The sequence below is a fragment of the Camponotus vicinus genome, unplaced genomic scaffold (assembly GCF_025532165.1).
Source record: "Camponotus vicinus isolate PSW18456_S1 unplaced genomic scaffold, iyCamVici1.0 SCAF_4, whole genome shotgun sequence".
NCBI classification, from domain to species: domain Eukaryota; kingdom Metazoa; phylum Arthropoda; class Insecta; order Hymenoptera; family Formicidae; genus Camponotus; species Camponotus vicinus.
This window is the reverse complement of record NW_028141976.1, coordinates 11681590-11706855: the sequence shown is the minus strand read 5'-3', so window position 1 is coordinate 11706855 and position 25266 is coordinate 11681590. Positions and strand designations below refer to the sequence as shown.

The following is a 25266-nucleotide window of genomic DNA, read 5'->3' as shown; positions in this document are numbered from 1 at the left end:
TATTAATAGCATGTATAAAGAGAATAAATATTAATAGCATGTATAAAGAGATGAAATATAAATAGAATTCTTTGACATAAATATATAAAAGTTTTTACTTAATTTAATCAATGCTCGAGTAATAGTTAGATAGACAAAAATGGTAGTAGAATGTAAACTCTGTTTCTGCAAAATAGGAACAAATGTATTTCAGGTATGAATTCATAAAAAAATATGTTGTAATCTTACATATAACATAAAAGATTAAAATTTCTTCTTCTATTTCTTACTGTTTATCCTATTTGTATTCTCAACTTATAAAATAAATCGAGGAATTGCATGTACAATAACAATGTAAGAGTTAGCTAATCCTGCCTTGCATGATAACTCTGAATATTATGTATAATCATAAAGTTAAAATTTATTTTTTTTTATTCATTCTTTTGCTTTTCTCTTTCAATTTATTCTAGAGTTCCAAACTCGAAACTTCTTTCACAAAACTGTATAAAGCTATTTAGATTCTTATTGCATTCAATCCCTCAATTTGTGAATTGTATGACATTTGTGGTACATATCTCTTATCACTTTTTATACTCTTGTAATCTTACATCATAAACATGTAATCAATAAACATGTAATTGCATAGGACTAGTAAGAGCTTTTACTCCAAAAAATATCATGTAATCATCTGTAATTGTAACGATAAAATAAAAGATTTGTGAATTGTAAAGAGATTTATAAATTATTATTTAAAAGAAATGTTTTCTAATAATAACGAATATAGATATATCAAACTAAATGCATCGACATAAACATCTTTTTAAAAATTAACATTAGAATAAAGTTGGGAGTCATGGATTGTGTCTTGCAACTCTTTCAGCATGGGCCTGAAAATAGAAAATGATTCATTGAAAATTATTCTAAATCTCGATATATAATCATAAAACAAAATAATTCTCTTAAAAAAATAATAAAATAAATATTGATTTAAAAATCTTATTCATGATATATCAATGATTTAATATAAAAACATTGCATGTATTGTATGTATATATAAACAGATCAATTTTGAACCATTATATTCCCATAAATTATATATAACATGTTTTAACTTTTAATATATTTGAAATTTCCTAAGCATATAATATTCATGCCTTGTGCTAAATCATTGATAATATTATTTATCTTGATATGTGAATTATCTGCGTACCGGTACTGCATTAGCAAAAGCAATATCTTCATGAGGGCCTTTTACTTTAGGCGGTAGCTTCGGTAAAAGAGCAGCGACGTTTATATCGACTTGAGGATTTTTCTGCTTAATATGTTTCAGTGTTTCATGACACACTTTGATTACTGATTCGGCATTCATACGACGATCATCGCTCCATAGTGGACAGCTATATGTAAATAATAAAAAATTATGAGATAATGTTGATTCGATTGCACGCGCACACACACAGATACGCATATACACATGTATGCACATATGTGCACGCATACATACACGCACATACACGCGCACGAACAAAAGATTGAATTACATATTACTAAAAAACTTACAGATTTGAATCTTGAACTCCTTGACCTTGAAAGTGCTTATAGTCGACTACTGGTTTATCGCAAATGTAACACATTTGAGCACCACATAGACAGGTCATCTTATTGCAGCCTTCTTCCTTGAAAAATGTTCGTCCGCATTTATAGCATTTCCGTACAAGAGCTTCGGTCATTTTTTCTTCTAAATATAGACGCGCAACGTCTGATTTTAATTCGTCGCATTTCAGAGGTATGTGATTGAGTTCCTTACATAATCTAAGAATAATATATTAGTATAATGTGTACAATTCTTACATATTTCTATGCTATATTTATTTCTGACTGTATTCCAGGATAAACAAAGCATTGAGAAACCATCAATGTTTTCAAAAAAATGGAATATACATGACATTAATGAAAGAAAAAAATATATATATATATGCATGTGTGAATGCATAAATTTACTCATAAATTTACATTAAAATAAGAATGAAAAATCGTTTCATAAAATAAAAAGTATTGTATATATGTTGAAAACTTGCAATCTTTATTTCAATTCTTTATAATTCATTCTGAATAATAAAATATACAAAAGAAGAGTTATAGAGATAAAAATCTGAAAAAATATAGCAAAAAATATATAACTTAAACAGTCAACTTACCGACACGATTCTTTCATGCAGTTAGGATTTAGGCATCTAAACACCTTATCCTCAAGCGGTGGTATAGATGCAAAGTGACAAAATGGACATGATACCAAGCCTTCTAAACCAGCGGCCATTACTTCCGCTTCTTGTCGTTTGCAAAGAAGAATACTGAATTTTGTTGGCGGTAATATTTTTTGCAGTATGGACAATGAAAATTCATTGCCACAGTTTAATAAACAATCAACATGCGTCTTGCCGTTTGCCAATGTCAATTCTGTACTTCTTATGATACATGTGTTACAAAATATGTGTCCGTCTTCGCATGTAGAACATTTTGATGGCATACACTCGTTGTCATAACAACACTGACATTCAATCAACTCATTCTTTGCCTAAAGAAAAAAATTCATATTTAATTAAAGAAAATAATTCCCTTGAAAAAAAATGTTTTGTTTTTATTTTTTTATTATATTTTCATACTTTAAGTTCCTGAAACTCTTTTTCCTCTTGATCTTTCAATTCGGTCAGGTACTTTTTAAGCGCTGCTTTATGTTGTATAAAAGCACATTCTTGTAAAAGCGGTATATCTTCTGTTAGCATCATTTTATTATGAGCTCGCTTACTTTTCATATCAGGACTCAAAACTTCTAAAGCTTTAGCAGTTAAACTTAAATTATGTTGATGCTCAGTGTATGTATACAATAATGTATTTACCTGTGGAAAAACATTATTTCAAATATTAGTATATCGCATCGATATGATATGCACATTGTTTCAAATATTAGTATATCGCATTGATATAATATGCATTTAATATATAAGATATATATATTAAATTAAGCACATCATTACCCTGATTTTACTGAAATATTGTTTTAAAAAATCCACTGCATGCGGATTAAATTTGCACTGTCTGCTTGAATTTTCAAAATGAGAAAATGGATCCGGGAACAGTTCTAAGAATTGTTCTATTTTGAAATCTGAAGTATATTGTTTCTGTTGATCGGTAATCTTCTTCCTAGCCAAAGCTTGCGCTCTTGTTGGATAACTTGGATTTTCCAATTGTGATTGAACGTATTCTTTTATTTTCTCGGGATCTTTATAGTTCTCCTCGGCTACTTTTCTCAAATACGTAGGATCCGCCTCCGGGAATATTCCTAATAAATCAGCATATTGCTCGTTCAGAGTGTAAGTATTGGAATTATTCTCCAATGGCAATGGTTCTGGCTTTTTAACTGGATATTTTTGACCATGCTCGAGCAAATGTTCAACTAAATATTGCAACGATACTGATTCTTTATAACCTAGGTATTTTGGATCTGTAACATATCTTTGGCATATTCGTTTAATGTAAACGGTATTTACGGACGGGAACATCGGTATCAATCTGTAATATAGGTTACGAGCTTTTTCGTTTAATATTATTTCCCCAGTATTATTCGTTGGATTGCTCTGCTTCTCTTTATTTGTTTCCATACCGATTAACGACATAAAATCCTAATAAATAGAAAAAACACAATCAATATATTCATTTATATTAATAACAATATATAAATATATTCATAATATATTAATAATAAAAATCTACATCTATTTATCTTAACCGCGATGATCGATTGAAAACAACTAAACGAATCTATTGCGAATTGAACGAGGGTTTATAACGCGGAAATTTGTGGAACGAATTCGGGCGATTGGAAGGAAGCTGATAAATACGAGATAAGATTCTTTTTTTCTCTTTCGAGGTTTAACTTGGACGCTCTCAGATCTTGCAACTGTCGAAACTGTGCCAAAGAAACAAATACATAATTCCATGCAATTTCAACTGAGATGAAACACGCAATCAGATGGGAACACTTGTAAAGTCTCAGTGAAAATATACGAAGAGAATCACGAGAAATATTATCCTCGAGGATAAAATTCGAGATTTTAACGACAGATGATCTTTCTGACATCGATATCTTCGCGAAATGATAATTAATTATTCCATTATTTTGTTTAAAATCGAGATCGCGAAAATGTAAATATTTTTTTCGAGGACACATTTTCGGCAAATTCGAGATTTTTATGACACACGATCCTTCCACGACATCGATATCTTCGTGAAATGATAATTAATTATTCCATTATTTTGTTTAAAATCGAGATCGCGAAAATGTAAATATTTTTTTCGAGGACACATTTTCGGCAAATTCGAGATTTTTATGACACACGATCCTTCCACGACATCGATATCTTCGTGAAATGATAATTAATTATTCCATTATTTTGTTTAAAATCGAGATCGCGAAAATGTAAATATGTTTTTCGAGGACACATTTTCGACAAATTCGAGATTTTTATGACACACGATCCTTCCACGACATCGATATCTCCGTGAAATGATAATTAATGATAATTAATTACTAATTTTTGATCATTAATTTATTTGTTCAAGATCGAGAATGTAAATATTGCTCTTGGAGATACATTTTCGATAAATTCGGAATTTTAATGATAGATGACATAGATATTTTTGTAAAATGATAATTAATTGTTTCATCGTTTTATCTGTATCTAACGTCAATTAAAAGCGGCCGTATGTTTACGGCTAAAGTTTAGTTTCTATATTTTGAATTTTTGAAAAAAATAACCTAAACACAAAAACATACAATCTATAACTATAAACACAAATGTTTATTTTTACCTCTTTTTCCTTTTGTCCTTTCGTATGGTAAACTCCATGCGCATTCATATCGTTTTGTCGTCTGGAATTACTGCTTTCCTCGTTGCTACGATCTTTTTTTAAATGGTTTAGGATTTTGTCAAACGTAGCTATTTCATCTTGTGTGTGAAGCGACGCGTTGTTCGTTGTAAACTTCGATAATTGGACAGAAGGTGGCACATGTCCCATTGGTACAGGTTCATGCAATTTTCCTCTCTTTTCCTCAGCCTTCGTAGCTTTCATTGATTTATTGGGATGCTTAAGATCAGTTTGCATATCCGCTATCAACTGCAATGGATCTAATATACGTAATTTTGGCGGACTTAAAATGGGAACCGGTGATAAGAATGAAGGAAACATGACTGGTACAGATCCCCCTGTAAATCTCGCTGGTCTTAATAAAGGCACTTTCTGCTGTGTGCATGACGCAGAAGTGCTTGGCATAGAAGTTGATATTGCAGAGTGCACGTTGTCCATTTCTATCTTATGTGGTAATCTATAATCAACTGCCTCATGATTTTGCATTGCCTCATCATTTACTCCCCAATTCATTGCCCTATTTTTCCTATCATTTACCATTGTGTCATGAAGAAGTTGAATAAGTGGATGTTTACTCTTAGACTTCTTTACTCTTCTTGGTGGATTTAATTTCTCCGAATTATCCTTATCCATATTAACGTTATTAGTGGACCAATTAGTATTCAAACAAACCATATTTGTTTCCGGTGTCGCATCCATTTGTTCATGTTTTATTTCGTTATTTGTATTAGTTGCATCATCATACGTGTTATTCACATCATTGTTTATATTATTCGCATCATTGTTTGTATTATTTGCATCATTGTTTATATTATTCGCATCATTGTTTGTATTATTTGCATCACTGTTTGTATTATTCGCCTCATCATTATTCTTATCATCACGTGCATGATTTGTATCATCTGTATTATTCACATTATCATTTATAGTTGTTATACCGTCTGTTATATCTATTTCCATTTTATCAGTCTCATTTACTAACAACATAGGCTCTCTATTTTTTAGCTCATCTATAGTTTTTGTTTCATTTTCTGCACATGCTTGTTTTTTCTTTTCTAAAACTATTTTTGTATCTTTTGTATTTTTCTCTGGTAAAATATTAGAATTTCTTTTATTCTTCATACAATACATTTCATAAGGCATGTATTTTCGTTTGTTTTTTGCTAACTGAGGACTTGGTCTTTCCTTCTGTAACAAGTCCCACAATGTAAGCTCAATACGATTCTTTGCTAACTGGTTATTACAAAGCGTTTTACAGATTAAATCATAATCAATATTTGGTAAAACAGTATGTATTTGTTTCGCATCTATTTGCAATTCATTGAAGTCACAGGAGTGGCAATAATCCTCAAAACTTTGAGATCTATCATCCGAATCCTTACTGCAACCTGGTTTTGGACTTTCAGAGAATCTACTTTTCTCATAGGTAACACTCTTCATATAAATCACATCATTATTATTATTATTCTCTTCTAAAAATTCTATTTCAGCTTCTAAAAATTCTATTTCACTTTGCTCAACTTTTACGCAACTCTTTGTGATTGGGTTGTTATTGCTAGTGTTGCTGGTTTCCGTAGCGGTATCGAAAACGGCACCTGATGAAGAGGTAGTAGTAGTTGACGTTTCGATAATCGAATTATCATCGTAATTAGAGGAATAATAATAATCTGTATCGTCCTCGGAATCCGAAACATCAATTGTTGCGCTCTCCATCGAAGAATTGTGTACGTCGTGTTTAGAAAATTCCTTGGTATTATTATCCTGAGACTGCATCTCGACAGATTGTTCTGCCTTGTCTGAATACGCTTGTGAATTAAAATTCTGATTACCCATGATCATGTCGATAATATACTTCGTCCTATTTACTTCGTGATTGGGATCCAAGCTCTCCATAAGCTCACATATCACGGTTTCGTCGACATCGATGTTCTTGATAGACAGAAGCCTCTTTATTTCCTGAGCCACTTCGCGGATGTTCTCGCGTACAATCTGACCCAGCATAGTTACTTCTATTCTCTATAAAATCATTTAATCATAATGAAAATCGAGTGAATTTATGAGAATTAAATGGAAAAGTGAAAAGAAATTGTAAAAATTTACAAGCAATTTACAAACGTACATTCACGAATCACACTTTTCCGATAAGCCGAATTTCACTCCATGCAAGTTAAAACTTGTTAAAACGCAATGATATCACATCACACTCCAACTTCTCCTACAAACCAAAAATGGCTCAGGGATCGTTTCGAGAAGAAAACATAATGACAGATACATACAATAGGTTTGTTCTTTTTAACTGAACTGAAATGAAGTAAAATGAGATAGACATATACTTATAAGCCGGAAAGAAAGAGAGGAAAAACGAAAAAAAGTACAGGAAATTTCAAAAGAATAAATATAATGTCACGCAATTGGCTATCGAATAGGGAATTTTTCAAGTGCCCAAAATACCCCTACTTAATAGCCAATCGTGTGACGTTCAATGTTTCTTGTCAATGACAACAGAGAGAAGAATGAGAGGTGTCATGGCCCGCTTTTAGGTGATCCCTGAAAGCGATACGCCCTCTGTGAACCTTAAAAACGTGCACCTAAACTACGAAGCCAAGGTGCACGAATGTTCTCAGAGGGTAACTTATAAGGTGCACAATTTTTGGTTCTATTCCGTGCTATGTGCACAAAATGTCGGTAGCACCAGTGCTGTATAGCAAGGTATGCTTACGTATATCAAATAAATTAATATAAATGAGAAATGACGAATTTGCGATCCTCTCACACTCTCTCTCTCTCTCTCTCTCTCTCTCTCTATATATATATATATATATATATATATATATATATATATATATATATATATATATATATATATATATATACAGGGTGACCCATTTTAACTTAGGCAGCCAAATAACTCGAAAAATAAGCAAGATAGAGAAAAATGTTTTAGACAAAAGTTGTATGGTTTCGAGGGGGCCATAAGATGGTATCATTGGTTTGACCTTGAAGAGTCATTTGAAGGTCACGTGAAGGTCACTTCAATTTTTTTAAATGGAATACCCTATATATTTTTGTACATTCTTGTAGCTTATTTCGAGAGCTTTCCAAAACACTATAATTAAGTACCTTTCCGTTAAGTACTTTTTGAGTTATGATGCTTGAAATAATTTCTTAATTTTACATAAACCGTAAAATATCTTGTAAAATATTCATTTTTCGATTATCTTACCTTAATACTTTTATGTACAAAATAATGAGAGGAATCAATTGGTGTAAAGAAAACACATAGTTGTTTTTAAGAAAAAATATGGAATTGTTAATTGCAAATTACATATTTTTTCTTCGAAACAACTATGTGTTTTCTTTACACCAATTGATTCCTCTCATTATTTTGTACATAAAACTATTAAGGTAAGGTAATCGAAAAATGAATATTTTACAAGATATTTTACGGTTTATGTAAAATTAAGAAATTATTTCAAGCCTCATAACTCAAAAAGTACTTAACGAAAATGTACTTAATTATAGTGTTTTGGAAAGCTCTCGAGATGAGCTACAAGAATGTACAAAAATATATAGGATGTTCCATTTAAAAAAATTGAAGTGACCTTCACGTGACCTTCAAATGACTCTTCAAGGTCAAACCAATGATACCATCTTATGGCCCCCTCGAAACCATACAACTTTTGTCTAAAACATTTTTCTCTATCTTGCTTATTTTTCGAGTTATTTGGCTGCCTAAGTTAAAATGGGTCACCCTGTATACTCATACGTCTTTTTCCGCATAGAAGGGAACCAATAATTCTGTTTTATGCCTAATAATGTTTTTTCCGCGCCACAATGTGCCATGTCATCGTGATGAGCCCGTAAAATGCTCATTATCATTGATTCAGGCACTACAAATTTCATATGTTCGTTTTCGCGTCGATATACTAGTCCATCTATTAAGTTGAATCGGTCGTTATCTCGCATTTCTAATTCTTTCGCTATTTCGTGTATTCTAGGGTCAGCCAATTGACGGAACTCCAACTCGCGCTCGAGAGGAAGCTCATTTACGTATGCGACGCTACGGCTGAGTGCATCCACGTGAGACATGCGTGAACCGGGCCGGTGAGTTATATTAAACGTATAATTTTGAAGCGCGAGAGTCCATCTCGCTATTCTCGGATTAAGATTCGCCTTTTTCACCGCATATACAATCGCATTACAATCCGTTATTATAGTAAAGTTTAAACCATACAAATATAAATGGAATCTTTCTATAGCTCGCACAACGGCTAACATTTCCAATTCATAGCTATGATAATTTCTTTCAGCACTGTTCGTGGTCTGGCTGAAATACGCAACTGGGGCCCAGGACTGGTCATCCTGTCTCTGAAGTAAGATCGCGCCGAGGCCCGTACTACAGGCGTCTGTGTGCAGCTGCGTTTCTGCTGCAGGATTATACAGGCGTAACACCGGCGTCGAAGTGAGTTTCTCTTTCAATTGATTAAAAGATTCGATACTCGCGTTGTCAAATTCAAATTTTACATCTTTTTTTAAGAGATTTTGGAGCGGTTGTGCTATCCCCGCGTAATTATTAATGAATCTCCGGAAGTAATTTACGAGACCGAGAAATCTCTGCAATTGAAGACGATCTTCTGGTTGTTTATAATTTTTTACGGCTTCCGTGTGCCGCGAGCTTAACGTAAGTCCGTCTTTTGAAATTATGTAACCGAGGAACTCTATCTTTTCTCTAAGAAATTTGCATTTAGGTAAGTTTAACGCGAATCCATATTTCTTAAGTACGAGCATAATTTCTTTTATTGTCTTTAAATTTTCTTCAACGGTTTTTGACGGGATTAACACATCATCGATATACAGAATTACTTTATCCTCCCGAATGAATGAACTTAAAATTTGTATCAATCTTTTCTGAAATTCGGCTGGTGCTTCACAATAACCGAATGGAAGTCTTTTATATTCGAATTGTCCGTCGGGAGTCGCGAACGAAAAATACTTCATCGAATCTTCATGTACTTTTATTTGATGAAAGCTATCTTTTAAGTCTAACAAAGAAAATACTTTATTGTCCCCGAGTCTCGCGAGACATTCTTCGATTACGGGGAATGGATATTTTTGTTTTATAATTTTATTATTTAATGGTCGTAAATCGACACACAGGGGCCTATTACGGTTTTTGAAACGAAGTGAAAATAACAAAAGTGAGGAAATTCACTAGAGTATCTACAATTTCATTTGTTGAAATCTAGTAAATCTGTTCACTTTTGTAATTTTCACCTCGCCGTAATAAGCACCACAGTCTCATGCTACCGTCTTTTTTCCTTACAGGGACGACCCTTGCGCAATACGGGGATACGCTTTGCCGTATAATATCCCGTTGGAGGAGATCGTCGGTAATTTTCCTCATCTGAAGGCGTTCGGTGTGCGCGAATCTCCGGGGAGCGTACGCGTACACGGATTCATCTTTGAGCCTGACCTTCACGCAGTAGTCATCTTCTACCGGTATAATCTCTTTATTTTCTATATCGCGAATCAATGTTTTTAATCGTTTTTCTGTGTCATATCCGAAGTCTGTTGTAAGGTTATCGATTGTTTGTTCTAGGCTATTATTTCGCTCCTCAACACAAAGAGGCAAGTGGGCAAACAATTCGACCGTGTTGTTTTGCCCTTGAGCTGGAGGCTTCAATATCAATGTAAGATTTTCGTTTATGAAAAAGTCGCGACCTATGATCAAGTCAGCGCTAAAAGAAACGTTTTTTAACACAAAGAAAGATATCAAAAATTCAATTCCTGGTATCGCTCGCAATGATATATGAACTTTAACGGTTCCGCAAATTTCTAATGCTCGATCGCTCAAATTTTTTAATACTCTATTTGTCGAATTCAACCTTACTCGCGCCGGCTTTACATAATTACAGAATATATTAAATTTCATGAAAGAAACGGGACTACCAGTATCAACTAACGCCGCTAATTGTCTGCGTTTGCCCAACAGACTATCGACGTCGATCACGGGGTCTTCGATGACGAGCCGGTGAGGACCCTCCTGGACGACTGCCACCACGTCTGCCACCACGTCCGCCGAGGAACACTCCTCCGAGACTCCAGCCGCCACCGCCGACGTTACCGTCTGTTTCTGTCCTTTCCCGTCTTTCTTCTTGAGAAGCGGACAATCGAAGCGTCGATGTCCCTTCTCTTTACAATAAAAACAAATAATCTCACCTCTGCATTCTTTGTGGCCGTGACCCTTCTTCCCGCAGTTCCTGCAGGCTCCATCCTTGGGCTTGGCCGGCGAGTTCGTCGCCGTCGGCTTCCTGTCCTGGTCCATGACGCCTTGCGTGATGCGCCTCATGTCCTCCATGAAGCCGTCCACCGTCGTTGCGTTCAAGGATAACGCCGTGCCGCGCAGCGAGGAGAGTGTGATGCCGCCAATCAGCAGGTGGATTTTGTCTTTCTCCGTCAAGTCCACCCGATGCATGAGCGCCAATTTATCTATGGCGTACTCATCGTAGGTCTCCCTGGCCGGTAACCATTTTCTACCTTCAATCTTCTGCATGACCTTGAAGAATGGCACCTTCTGATCAAATACTTTGACCAGCTCGTCGCGGAGACCCGTCCACGACTCGATCGCCGCTCCGCCCTGGATGTCGAACCATCTCCGGGCAGATCCTGAAAATTTGCTGGAGGCTGCTAGCAACGTAACGCCGTCGCCAACTCCGTGCACCTGGACGATCTTCTCGATTCTGCGGACCCAGGCTCGCACGTTTTCGTCCTCCTTTCCCGAAAACTCTGGAATCTGTGAGGCCAACGCTTGAATCGCGCCGCCCGTCGACCACGCTGACGCCCTGGCAGGGGGTGCCTCTTGGCTCGAGGTCGATCTTTCTGAAAAACCAGACGGCCCAGGAACTGGATTCTCACGTTCTGAAGCGCCGTTCACCGCCGGCGCGCCCGTGGTCCTCTGCGTCGTGAGGACTTCCAGTAGCTGGCCGAACTGCCGCTGCTGCTCCTGGAAACAGCGCCTTTGCTCCTCTCGTTCCTCGTCCTGCCGTCGGATAACGTTCTGCAGCGCGTTAACCATCTGGCGAAGGACATCGCTCTGCTCCGGCGAATCCGGTCGCCTCGAAGGGCCTGCTCCGTCTCCGGGGTCCTCTTGACCCGGAGTTGACCCCAACAGATCTGCGACAGGACCATTGACCTCGAGATGTGCAATGATCGTCTCGATCAAATCGATTTTCCTCCCTGTCGTTGGAAGGCGGTACCTGGCTGCTTCCTGTCGCAGTTGCTCGACCGTGAGCCGTATTAAGACGCTCGTTTTTCTTTACGCAGGTGTCCCGATCTTGACCTTGGCCTGTGTACGTACAAGGATTCCACCAGCCGGTGATCCCGCTTCTGATGTTGAAAGCTATTACTCAGGATGGCTCTGAATTTATGTTAATTCCGCGGCTGCCGTCAACCAGATTTGAATTGTTCGTCGAAGGAGGATGATGACGAGAGAAACCGGACGGATGGAATAGACTCTTTTAATTGAAATATATATACTTTATTGATCACAGTTTGAAAGACTTCTTTATTCCGCTATTCGGAGGCGAGAGAGAGCTGTGCGACTCCGCACACGCGTTATATTGGCGCCGCCAGCTTTCACTGCCACCCGTTACATGAAGGCGGCGGCAGTTACCGGCTTTTCAATTAACGCCATCTATACGTAACGGCTTTACATTTCTATCTCGTTCGCTCTTATTTCACTCGTCCTTCTCGCTTCCTCACGTAACTCTCGCATCGCTTTTATGCATATATACGTACATACATACGTACATACCACACATACCCCCACCCACATATACAGGGTGACCCATTTTAACTTAGGCAGCCAAATAACTCGAAAAATAAGCAAGATAGAGAAAAATGTTTTAGACAAAAGTTGTATGGTTTCGAGGGGGCCATAAGATGGTATCATTGGTTTGACCTTGAAGAGTCATTTGAAGGTCACGTGAAGGTCACTTCAATTTTTTTAAATGGAACATCCTATATATTTTTGTACATTCTTGTAGCTCATCTCGAGAGCTTTCCAAAACACTATAATTAAGTACATTTTCGTTAAGTACTTTTTGAGTTATGAGGCTTGAAATAATTTCTTAATTTTACATAAACCGTAAAATATCTTGTAAAATATTCATTTTTCGATTACCTTACCTTAATAGTTTTATGTACAAAATAATGAGAGGAATCAATTGGTGTAAAGAAAACACATAGTTGTTTCGAAGAAAAAATATGTAATTTGCAATTAACAATTCCATATTTTTTCTTAAAAACAACTATGTGTTTTCTTTACACCAATTGATTCCTCTCATTATTTTGTACATAAAAGTATTAAGGTAAGATAATCGAAAAATGAATATTTTACAAGATATTTTACGGTTTATGTAAAATTAAGAAATTATTTCAAGCATCATAACTCAAAAAGTACTTAACGGAAAGGTACTTAATTATAGTGTTTTGGAAAGCTCTCGAAATAAGCTACAAGAATGTACAAAAATATATAGGGTATTCCATTTAAAAAAATTGAAGTGACCTTCACGTGACCTTCAAATGACTCTTCAAGGTCAAACCAATGATACCATCTTATGGCCCCCTCGAAACCATACAACTTTTGTCTAAAACATTTTTCTCTATCTTGCTTGTTTTTCGAGTTATTTGGCTGCCTAAGTTAAAATGGGTCACCCTGTATATATGTATATATATATATATATATATATATATATAAGAATAAAAATGTTAAATAATAAAGATGTGTACACACACACACACACACACACACACACACACACACACACACACACACACACACACATCTTTATTATTTAGAACTTTTATTCTTAAGAAATGTATACGCGTTTTACATTAAAAATAATATCAAACTTTCTTTCTGTAAATATATAAATTATTTATTAATAGCCTAATAAAATATCTTATTTTCAAGTGTTGTAATCATATAATGAATAAATTTCTCTATTCCAAGGAGAACAGAAATGTCAAAATGATGTCAAATTGATGTATAAATATGGTCAAATTTTAGTTCGTCAAAATGACATCAAATTGTATAAAATTTTGATGTTGTCTTGATGTTCACAATGACGTAATTTTGACATTCCTTTTTGACTGTTCAAAATTATTGCTAGAGACATTAAGATAGTAATTAATAAACATATTTGACTGTTTATGATACATTTATTATTAATATCACAAATAATATTACATGTTACAAATAATATCATTTATAAACGTTATTATTGCACAGTAATAGTAGAATATATTAAAGTAGTTAATATTAAAGTATATAGTAGAGAATATAAATATCACTTTTAAAAACATTGCACAGTAAAAATTATTATTCTTTCATTTACGTTGACCAGAAGTATTCAACCAGCGCTTCATAGACTCCTCAGCTGTTTTCAATGATTCATTTTTAAAACGACTCATTATGGCACCTAAACAGAAATGGACAAGAAATAAAAAAGTGATCTTTTAATTTTATTGCAATTATATTGAATATTGTGTTAAGTTAAAAACGAAAAATCACGTAAGTCTTTCTAGCAATTCTTTGATTTCTTTGATCACTGAAATAAATTAATTTGCAAGAAAAAGAAAGGAAAAGTTCATGTAATCTCTCGTTTTTCATAATTTAATACATGACAATGATTAATCAGAGGACTTAATATCTTAAAAATAAGAAAAAATTATAGAAAAACAGTAGTAAGACTATGAGGTTTCTAACCCAGGTCCTCTCAGGGGAAGTGAGGTGCGAGGGAGGAACCGCGGCGCGGGGGGTGACGTCACGCGTGGGGGGGGTGACGTCACGCGCGGGGAAGGGGGATCCGCGGCGCGAGCGATGGTCGAGGGGGGTCCGCGAGGAGAAGGGGGATCCGCGGAAAGAAGATGGTGCGAAGGTGTGAGAAGGATAGCGCTACGTGTGGGAAAAGGATAGCGCTAAGTGTGTGAAGAGGACAGTGCGACAAGGATGGCATCAACGTGCGAGAAGGATAGCGTCAACGTATGACAAGGATGACGTCAACGTGGGACAAGGACGACGCATTGTAAGATGACGCATAGGTGGGAGAAGGACGACGCAAAAGTAAGTGAGTGAGTGAGTGAGTGATAGCGACGAGCATATGAAAGAGAGAGAACGATAATATCGCGAACAACGCGTGCGAAAGAGACAACGATAATATCGCGAGAACAACGCGTGCGAGAGAGACAACGATAATATCGTGAGACTTACTAGCGCTAATGACGTGAGACTAACTAGCGCGCGAGAGAGAGATAACGCGAGGGATGGGAGCACAAGGGAAAAGTGCGTAAATAAATACATTTCTTTTTTCAAAACTAAATATAAAATTTATTAAAGTTGTACATTTTTTGTGTCATAGCGCGTGCGAGAGAGATTACTTATTCTATCTAAGCGCGAGAGCAAGAGATAGCGCGAAAGATCAATGACAAAGATAGAGAGAACTTAAGATTAACGCGCGAGAGAGAGCGCAACGAAGATATCGCGATACTTACAACTAGCGCGCGAGAGAGAGAGAGATACCAATGGATGGGAGCGCAAGGGAAAGGTGCGTAAATAACTGCATTTTTTATAAATGACAAATATAAAATTTATTTTAAAGTGTGTTATACATTTGTGTGTGTGTGTGTGTGTGTGTACTTAATATATAATATATATAATAAAATATATAATAATAATAAAATATAAAAAAATAAAAAAAATTGTCACGGACCAACTCCGCGCTCGCCGGCGGATAATCGCAGCCGGGATCAGGATTCGGTTTTCGGTTAGGCAAGCTCAAAGATCACGCTCCGGGTTTTCGTCAGAAAATAAAAGCGAGGTTTTATTTACGTTAAATATGTACAGAAGAGAAATGTATAACTGGTCAAACGTATGCGGGTATAGTATGACGGTACGATGCAGCGTGTATAAATGAAAGGTATAAATGTTCGATCGTATGCGTGTACGGTGTGACGGTACGATGCAGCGTATATAAATAAAAGGTATAAATGTTCGATCATATGCGTGTACGGTGTGATGGTACGATGCAGCGTGTATACGGTCGCGATGCACAAGTAACCCGTGCTTTAATATCTTTCGCGGGTTCGCACGTTGGAATGCGCGTATACCGCGTGTGTTTACAAACGGCGCGGTCAAAGACCGTTTGACATAGCGTGGCTCTTGTTTTTGTCGCTCGTCTGAGCTTTCGGTCTAGCCCCGTTTTTACGCAGATGATAAGCGTACGGTTCTTGGAAATTCGCGAGTATTTCCTAACGGAGATAAGAAATTCCGGGAACGCCGTGCCGACGAGAATGCCTCGTCCGAGGTAGCTCTCCTCTCTACCCCGAGGTGTATGCACCGGGCGTTTAGGCGGTCTGATGTTAGACCGATATCGAGATCTCTCGATCGAACCGGAGTGCACTCTGATTCGGTTTCTCTCGGTCGGAAGAATGCTCATATGGAACGAGCCTATGTCAAGAATCGAGAGTGCTCGATGGAGGAAGAGTGCGCTCTACCTCCGGATCTTGAAAGTTGGCTAATTCTTTTGGAGCGGTCTAGGTTTTCGGATCTTTTCACTTGCGTGAGCGGATCGGAAAAAGGTGCTTAATTTGCCGAATGCGGCCTTTTTATACCGGCTAATTACCCGCGTCGGCACGCGGCGGTATTACCCCTTCCGAATGGGTTTCGGAAAAACGGTATGGTCGGGCCCGTTCGGAGGGGTTCGGGAAGTGCGCCGAACGCGGGTTTTCGCCGGTCGGCGGTTCGGGCCGCATCGGCGACGCTCGGTCGTTTTCGGCTAATTTAGCCTAACGGCTTAAAGCCGTATACGGTACGTGTTACGCTTAAAAAAAATGTGGGCGCACCGCGCCCCTGCCTCTGCCCGGCGGGTGTTCTGCCGGGCGGCAGCTTCCGGCGGATCGCATGCCGGGTACAAAGTAACGTGCAGGGGGTGCATCGTTACAAAATATATATATATATATATATATATATATATATATATATATAGGGGGGGGGGGGTGACGCGCCGGGCTAAGGGGAAGGCAACTCCTGGAACAAAAAAATGATGCTGCATTAATAGAAATATATTACGATAAGATTTATAAAAAGAAAAAAAACACTTACATCTGTCTCAATCCATTCCTCTTCTCTTTCTTCATCCTGCTCCTCATTCTCTTCTCTTTCCCCATCCTCCTCTTCCTCCTCTTCCTCCTCTTCTCTTTCCTCTTCCTCCTCCTGCTCCTCTTCCTCTTCTTCTATGTTCCAATTTTCTTGTTCCCACTGTTCTTCTATGTTATCGTAGGGCTCTTCCCCGAAGAGCCGCCGCAGGTCGAAAATATCTTCAACTTGGCGACTCTCCGGGGTGTCGCCCCACATATAGAAGAAGTCCTCCCTCTCAGCCCGCACCCAGCGTCGACGCTCAATGTTCACGAACCCGGGAATTTCCATTTCGTCCTGGAACTATATCAAAAATATTTATTATTACACAATTTTTTTTTCACAAGTTTTTCACAATTTTTCACAAAATATTCACAAAAACGATACTTACATTCCACAGGGACGTCAGCTTCATAAATACGATGCATAACATATCGAATACTGTATTTTTCCACTCGGGGTAAATATTTATGCGATCCATATATATTCCTTTATTTTAAATCTTTACTTAATATAATATTTCTTCTTAACTCGTGCACCGGTCAGAACTTTCTGATGAGAGAACGAGGTCTCGGCACGAGATTTTATAGTCGAGATGTGGCATTATCACCATATCAAAAACGCGTCGTAAGACAAAAGTATGCGCGGTCCCATGCAACTCAGCATGGTATATAATATAATATTAATATTATCATATCGCGACTTTGTGAGGAGACAACGAGGTCTCAGCACGAAACTTTAGAATAGGGACGTATCATTATCGCTTTACCAAAAACGCGTCGTAAGACAAAGTATGCATGTTCCCATGCAAATTAGCATGATATAATATAACATTATAATATAATGCGTCAACCCTGATCGAACGGTTATTGAACGGTCATCGAACGCCCGTCGAACGGAAATGAACGACCGTTGAACGGCTATTGAACGGAAATGAACGCCCGTCGATCGGCTATCGAACGGAAATGAACGGTCATCGAACGCCCATCGAACGGTCATCGAACGGTAATTGAACGGCTGTCGAACGACCGTTGAACGACATTAAACGGATATTGAACGCCCGTCGAACGGCTATTGAACGGAAATGAACACAATACTGCGTATACACACATCAGATTTATTAAAATATCTTAGCAAAAAAAATAATACATTCCTACAATATGGTAACACATTTCTAATAAGCATTACAATTAATTCTTCGTACTATATTTTCGTTACTATACTTTTAGCTTCTCTTCTTACTTTTTAAAATTGATAGTTATTTAGTTAACCAGTCGTCCCAGGTATTTTGACATTTGGGAGTCACTTTTTTCGCTTCTTCGCATACCTGATTAACGTAATCAAAATATTTGCCCCAAGCGCAAATCTGTAGTTGCTTCTTATCCTCTATGCACTCGTAATACAATCTGCAGTCACATTCGTGACGCCATAATGTAGGGACACCTTCTGGACATTCGCCAGGTTCTCCAGGTGATGGTGTAGGTGTAGGTGTAGAGTTGCATTCATCAGCTTCTCCCTTTATACATTTCTGTTCTGTCGAGCTAAAATATTGACCTTTCTTACACTCCTGAACGATCCAGCCTTCATTTTTGCATGCGTAATATTTTTTACAGTTACACTCGTGTTTCTTCTTTTCGCCCTGAGTACACGTTTCGTTATTTACCGGACAAGTGCCTTTTACGCATTGCGTCGAATCTACATCAAAGTAGTATCCTTCCATACATTCGTGCAAGATCTTCTGACAGTTCATACATGAGTAGTATTTATTACATTGGCATTCGTGATTGATAAGGTCACCGTCTTCACATTCAGTTCCTATTGCCTTGCAATTTTTCCCTGGAACGCAAGTTTTTCTATCCTTGTCAAAAAATTGTCCGAGCGGACAATCGCGCAGGGCCTTTTTTTTCTTTTTGCATTCGTAAAATTTAGTACATACGCACTCGTGCGGAAGTAGATCGCCATTGTTAACACATTCGGTTTCCTCGCCACCCCCGGAGCTACCCCCATCATTGCAGTCGCACTCCGAGTTTTCGGGCTTAACGCAACCTTGCCATTTGTTACTAAAGTATAAACCGGTCTTACAGGTTTTCAAGATCTTTTCTTGATTTTTGCATTCGTAATAGTGACTGCAACCCTTTTCGTAAGATATCAATTTCGGCGGGCAAGGGTCCGCCGCCGGACATTCGTTCTCTGCTTCAAAAGTAGCAGATTCATTTCCGGCGATCACATATGCGGCGGCCTGAGATGCCAGGAAGACAATGGCGATTAAGTATATTTCTGTGCCGAACAAAAAATATTGGGATCAAATTGACTGTTACAAGTGAAAAAATATATTATTTACATATAAAATTCGGATTCGTGCAAAAAAAATCTTGAGAAGTATCTCAATCAATTTTTCATAATCTTATTCTAGAAATTCATTAAACATGCTCACCCTTCATCGCCTGTCACTTGCTTTACTCGTTCTTGAAAAGAAGAGAATATCGTATCGTATATAAATATATCCTATTAACACGTCACTGTGATTAGTTTATAACTGTCCGAATTAAGGCGTATCCGCTTTTATAAATATGCATGGCGTTATCGCAAAAATCTTATGTTGCTTTATCGCAAAATACAAGGACAGATTATTACATCTGTTAAAAAAGATTAGCAGAACTGTACTTATTTTTTATGGAACCCTAAATACATTTTCTCTAATTCTCATATAAATTTGCATAGGTCCACAGAAAAAAACTATCATGTGTATTTAATAAAGATATAATAAAATATTTATTTTTGAATTAATAAATGTAACACGTTTCATACACAAATAAATTATTAATTTAAAAAATTTGTATAAATATTTTATAAAAGAACTACAATTTATACAAACATTTTCATATACCATAATATTTAAAAAAATATTTTCTTTATTTCCTTTATTGATTTGTACAATAATATAATTCATTTAAATCGCAAACTTTACTATAATTTTGTGATTTATCGAAATTTTTAAACTTGCAAGACATTCATCTAACATCTAGTAGCATTCAACTAATGCTTATAAAATATGTACGATCTTGATTGAAAATGTATTCTTTTTTAGAAGAAAGGATTATCAGTCTTATTACTCCGAAAAAGATATATTGCACAATAAAGCAATCTTTTCGTAATAATCATAAATTGATAAGTTTATGAAACATGAGGAAAGGAAAATTGAAATTATATTCATATATAAATTTGATTTCAATCAAGATAAGAGAAAGAATATTATTATATATATTCATCGTAATTAAAAAATATAAATAATGCATATATTAATTTTATATTAATTTTCGTATTACAAATGAATTTTGATTTAAATAGTAATCGCGATAAAATATTTTATCATTAACTCCTTTTAGATACGGTAAATCCATAATGTGAAATAATTAGCAATATTATTTATCGAAGTATTAATTGGCTCATGGCCGATGACAAAAGATGATAATAATAGAAAGATTAAAGTATTAATTCGTGATTCTCGGTTATAATATCATATCTATGGAAAAATCACAATTATACAATTGTGTGTATCGAGAAAGTAGAGACTTTTTAAATGAAATACTCGTGCGTAAATAGTTTCTAGTTCTTTTCAGTTCATTTTATTTTTTAATTCTTATGATAAAGCAACATAAGATTTTTGCTAAATAGCATTAAATAGCATTAAATAGACGATTTTAAGATTTGTTAAAATCAAAACTTTATTAGATAAATTTGTTAAAAATATTTCAACTTGTAGCAGATTATTTATTTATTACTTGTTAGATTTATTTTTTGTTAAATTTGTAATAAATTCGCTTGTTAGATTCGTAACAATTTATTTTCATTTATAATTGTTAAAAAACTTATCATTACAGACAAAGATAAATTCATCATATAATAATTATCGAGTAAATAATGTATAATTATCGAGAAAATTTTCAGAGATATGTATTATATTGAAACTTTTATTTCAAAAAAGAAAAAGAAAAAATGACAAATATTTCTTTAATATATTGTATTTTTCTTTGGCTTAAATTATATGTACATAGGAATATACTACAGAAAAAAAATATTGTTATTATAAGCATATTATTTCTTATCGAAACTATTCTATCAATAAAGTATTTTATCAATAAGGAATTGCCACATTATACTCTTGATAATATCGTAACAATGAATCGAGATATCGCCAAAATAAAATCTCAACTTTTCACTTTGAGATAATGAAAATGAGATTTTATTTTGGCGATATCTCGATTCATTGTTACGATATTATCAAGAGTATAATGTGGCAATTCCTTATTGATAAAATACTTTATTGATAGAATAGTTTCGATAAGAAATAATATGCTTATAATAACAATATTTTTTTTCTGTAGTATATTCCTATGTACATATAATTTAAGCCAAAGAAAAATACAATATATTAAAGAAATATTTGTCATTTTTTCTTTTTCTTTTTTGAAATAAAAGTTTCAATATAATACATATCTCTGAAAATTTTCTCGATAATTATACATTATTTACTCGATAATTATTATATGATGAATTTATCTTTGTCTGTAATGATAAGTTTTTTAACAATTATAAATGAAAATAAATTGTTACGAATCTAACAAGCGAATTTATTACAAATTTAACAAAAAATAAATCTAACAAGTAATAAATAAATAATCTGCTACAAGTTGAAATATTTTTAACAAATTTATCTAATAAAGTTTTGATTTTAACAAATCTTAAAATCGTCTATTTAATGCTATTTAATGCTATTTAGCAAAAATCTTATGTTGCTTTATCATAAGAATTAAAAAATAAAATGAACTGAAAAGAACTAGAAACTATTTACGCACGAGTATTTCATTTAAAAAGTCTCTACTTTCTCGATACACACAATTGTATAATTGTGATTTTTCCATAGATATGATATTATAACCGAGAATCACGAATTAATACTTTAATCTTTCTATTATTATCATCTTTTGTCATCGGCCATGAGCCAATTAATACTTCGATAAATAATATTGCTAATTATTTCACATTATGGATTTACCGTATCTAAAAGGAGTTAATGATAAAATATTTTATCGCGATTACTATTTAAATCAAAATTCATTTGTAATACGAAAATTAATATAAAATTAATATATGCATTATTTATATTTTTTAATTACGATGAATATATATAATAATATTCTTTCTCTTATCTTGATTGAAATCAAATTTATATATGAATATAATTTCAATTTTCCTTTCCTCATGTTTCATAAACTTATCAATTTATGATTATTACGAAAAGATTGCTTTATTGTGCAATATATCTTTTTCGGAGTAATAAGACTGATAATCCTTTCTTCTAAAAAAGAATACATTTTCAATCAAGATCGTACATATTTTATAAGCATTAGTTGAATGCTACTAGATGTTAGATGAATGTCTTGCAAGTTTAAAAATTTCGATAAATCACAAAATTATAGTAAAGTTTGCGATTTAAATGAATTATATTATTGTACAAATCAATAAAGGAAATAAAGAAAATATTTTTTTAAATATTATGGTATATGAAAATGTTTGTATAAATTGTAGTTCTTTTATAAAATATTTATACAAATTTTTTAAATTAATAATTTATTTGTGTATGAAACGTGTTACATTTATTAATTCAAAAATAAATATTTTATTATATCTTTATTAAATACACATGATAGTTTTTTTCTGTGGACCTATGCAAATTTATATGAGAATTAGAGAAAATGTATTTAGGGTTCCATAAAAAATAAGTACAGTTCTGCTAATCTTTTTTAACAGATGTAATAATCTGTCCTTGTATTTTGCGATAAAGCAACATAAGATTTTTGCGATAACGCCATGCATATTTATAAAAGCGGATACGCCTTAATTCGGACAGTTATAAACTAATCACAGTGACGTGTTAATAGGATATATTTATATACGATACGATATTCTCTTCTTTTCAAGAACGAGTAAAGCAAGTGACAGGCGATGAAGGGTGAGCATGTTTAATGAATTTCTAGAATAAGATTATGAAAAATTGATTGAGATACTTCTCAAGATTTTTTTTGCACGAATCCGAATTTTATATGTAAATAATATATTTTTTCACTTGTAACAGTCAATTTGATCCCAATATTTTTTGTTCGGCACAGAAATATACTTAATCGCCATTGTCTTCCTGGCATCTCAGGCCGCCGCATATGTGATCGCCGGAAATGAATCTGCTACTTTTGAAGCAGAGAACGAATGTCCGGCGGCGGACCCTTGCCCGCCGAAATTGATATCTTACGAAAAGGGTTGCAGTCACTATTACGAATGCAAAAATCAAGAAAAGATCTTGAAAACCTGTAAGACCGGTTTATACTTTAGTAACAAATGGCAAGGTTGCGTTAAGCCCGAAAACTCGGAGTGCGACTGCAATGATGGGGGTAGCTCCGGGGGTGGCGAGGAAACCGAATGTGTTAACAATGGCGATCTACTTCCGCACGAGTGCGTATGTACTAAATTTTACGAATGCAAAAAGAAAAAAAAGGCCCTGCGCGATTGTCCGCTCGGACAATTTTTTGACAAGGATAGAAAAACTTGCGTTCCAGGGAAAAATTGCAAGGCAATAGGAACTGAATGTGAAGACGGTGACCTTATCAATCACGAATGCCAATGTAATAAATACTACTCATGTATGAACTGTCAGAAGATCTTGCACGAATGTATGGAAGGATACTACTTTGATGTAGATTCGACGCAATGCGTAAAAGGCACTTGTCCGGTAAATAACGAAACGTGTACTCAGGGCGAAAAGAAGAAACACGAGTGTAACTGTAAAAAATATTACGCATGCAAAAATGAAGGCTGGATCGTTCAGGAGTGTAAGAAAGGTCAATATTTTAGCTCGACAGAACAGAAATGTATAAAGGGAGAAGCTGATGAATGCAACTCTACACCTACACCTACACCATCACCTGGAGAACCTGGCGAATGTCCAGAAGGTGTCCCTACATTATGGCGTCACGAATGTGACTGCAGATTGTATTACGAGTGCATAGAGGATAAGAAGCAACTACAGATTTGCGCTTGGGGCAAATATTTTGATTACGTTAATCAGGTATGCGAAGAAGCGAAAAAAGTGACTCCCAAATGTCAAAATACCTGGGACGACTGGTTAACTAAATAACTATCAATTTTAAAAAGTAAGAAGAGAAGCTAAAAGTATAGTAACGAAAATATAGTACGAAGAATTAATTGTAATGCTTATTAGAAATGTGTTACCATATTGTAGGAATGTATTATTTTTTTTGCTAAGATATTTTAATAAATCTGATGTGTGTATACGCAGTATTGTGTTCATTTCCGTTCAATAGCCGTTCGACGGGCGTTCAATATCCGTTTAATGTCGTTCAACGGTCGTTCGACAGCCGTTCAATTACCGTTCGATGACCGTTCGATGGGCGTTCGATGACCGTTCATTTCCGTTCGATAGCCGATCGACGGGCGTTCATTTCCGTTCAATAGCCGTTCAACGGTCGTTCATTTCCGTTCGACGGGCGTTCGATGACCGTTCAATAACCGTTCGATCAGGGTTGACGCATTATATTATAATGTTATATTATATCATGCTAATTTGCATGGGAACATGCATACTTTGTCTTACGACGCGTTTTTGGTAAAGCGATAATGATACGTCCCTATTCTAAAGTTTCGTGCTGAGACCTCGTTGTCTCCTCACAAAGTCGCGATATGATAATATTAATATTATATTATATACCATGCTGAGTTGCATGGGACCGCGCATACTTTTGTCTTACGACGCGTTTTTGATATGGTGATAATGCCACATCTCGACTATAAAATCTCGTGCCGAGACCTCGTTCTCTCATCAGAAAGTTCTGACCGGTGCACGAGTTAAGAAGAAATATTATATTAAGTAAAGATTTAAAATAAAGGAATATATATGGATCGCATAAATATTTACCCCGAGTGGAAAAATACAGTATTCGATATGTTATGCATCGTATTTATGAAGCTGACGTCCCTGTGGAATGTAAGTATCGTTTTTGTGAATATTTTGTGAAAAATTGTGAAAAACTTGTGAAAAAAAAATTGTGTAATAATAAATATTTTTGATATAGTTCCAGGACGAAATGGAAATT

At 35.2% G+C, this 25266-nt stretch overlaps 3 protein-coding genes across 4 annotated transcripts; 1 reads left to right on the top strand and 2 right to left on the bottom strand.

The window, feature by feature from the left end:
• Positions 1-162: 162 nt before the first annotated feature.
• On the bottom strand, positions 163-11274 carry LOC145969819 (uncharacterized). 2 transcript variants are annotated; one of them, XM_083096093.1, is made up of 8 exons: positions 11125-11274; positions 4849-6921; positions 3015-3659; positions 2643-2876; positions 2178-2554; positions 1540-1791; positions 1190-1376; positions 163-866 (listed from the first exon to the last, which is right to left on the bottom strand). In XM_083096093.1, exons 1-8 carry the CDS (start codon positions 11176-11178, stop codon positions 831-833), a joined length of 3858 nt encoding a protein of 1285 aa, XP_082952219.1. In that variant the 5' UTR covers positions 11179-11274; the 3' UTR covers positions 163-830. The 2 variants fall into 2 exon arrangements, with proteins under 2 accessions (XP_082952219.1, XP_082952220.1); XM_083096094.1 differs by lacking the exon at positions 11125-11274 and adding an exon at positions 7025-7661.
• Positions 11275-18213: 6939 nt separating this feature from the next.
• LOC145970850 (peritrophin-48-like) lies at positions 18214-19626 on the bottom strand. Its single transcript, XM_083097855.1, has 2 exons — positions 19536-19626; positions 18214-19378 (listed from the first exon to the last, which is right to left on the bottom strand). Exons 1-2 carry the CDS (start codon positions 19540-19542, stop codon positions 18360-18362), a joined length of 1026 nt encoding a protein of 341 aa, XP_082953981.1. The 5' UTR covers positions 19543-19626; the 3' UTR covers positions 18214-18359.
• A 3397-nt stretch (positions 19627-23023) lies between these two features.
• Positions 23024-24436, top strand: LOC145970849 (peritrophin-48-like). The gene is made up of 2 exons (XM_083097854.1): positions 23024-23114; positions 23272-24436. The coding sequence occupies exons 1-2, from the start codon at positions 23108-23110 to the stop codon at positions 24288-24290; spliced, it is 1026 nt and encodes a 341-aa protein (XP_082953980.1). The 5' UTR covers positions 23024-23107; the 3' UTR covers positions 24291-24436.
• Positions 24437-25266: the final 830 nt, after the last annotated feature.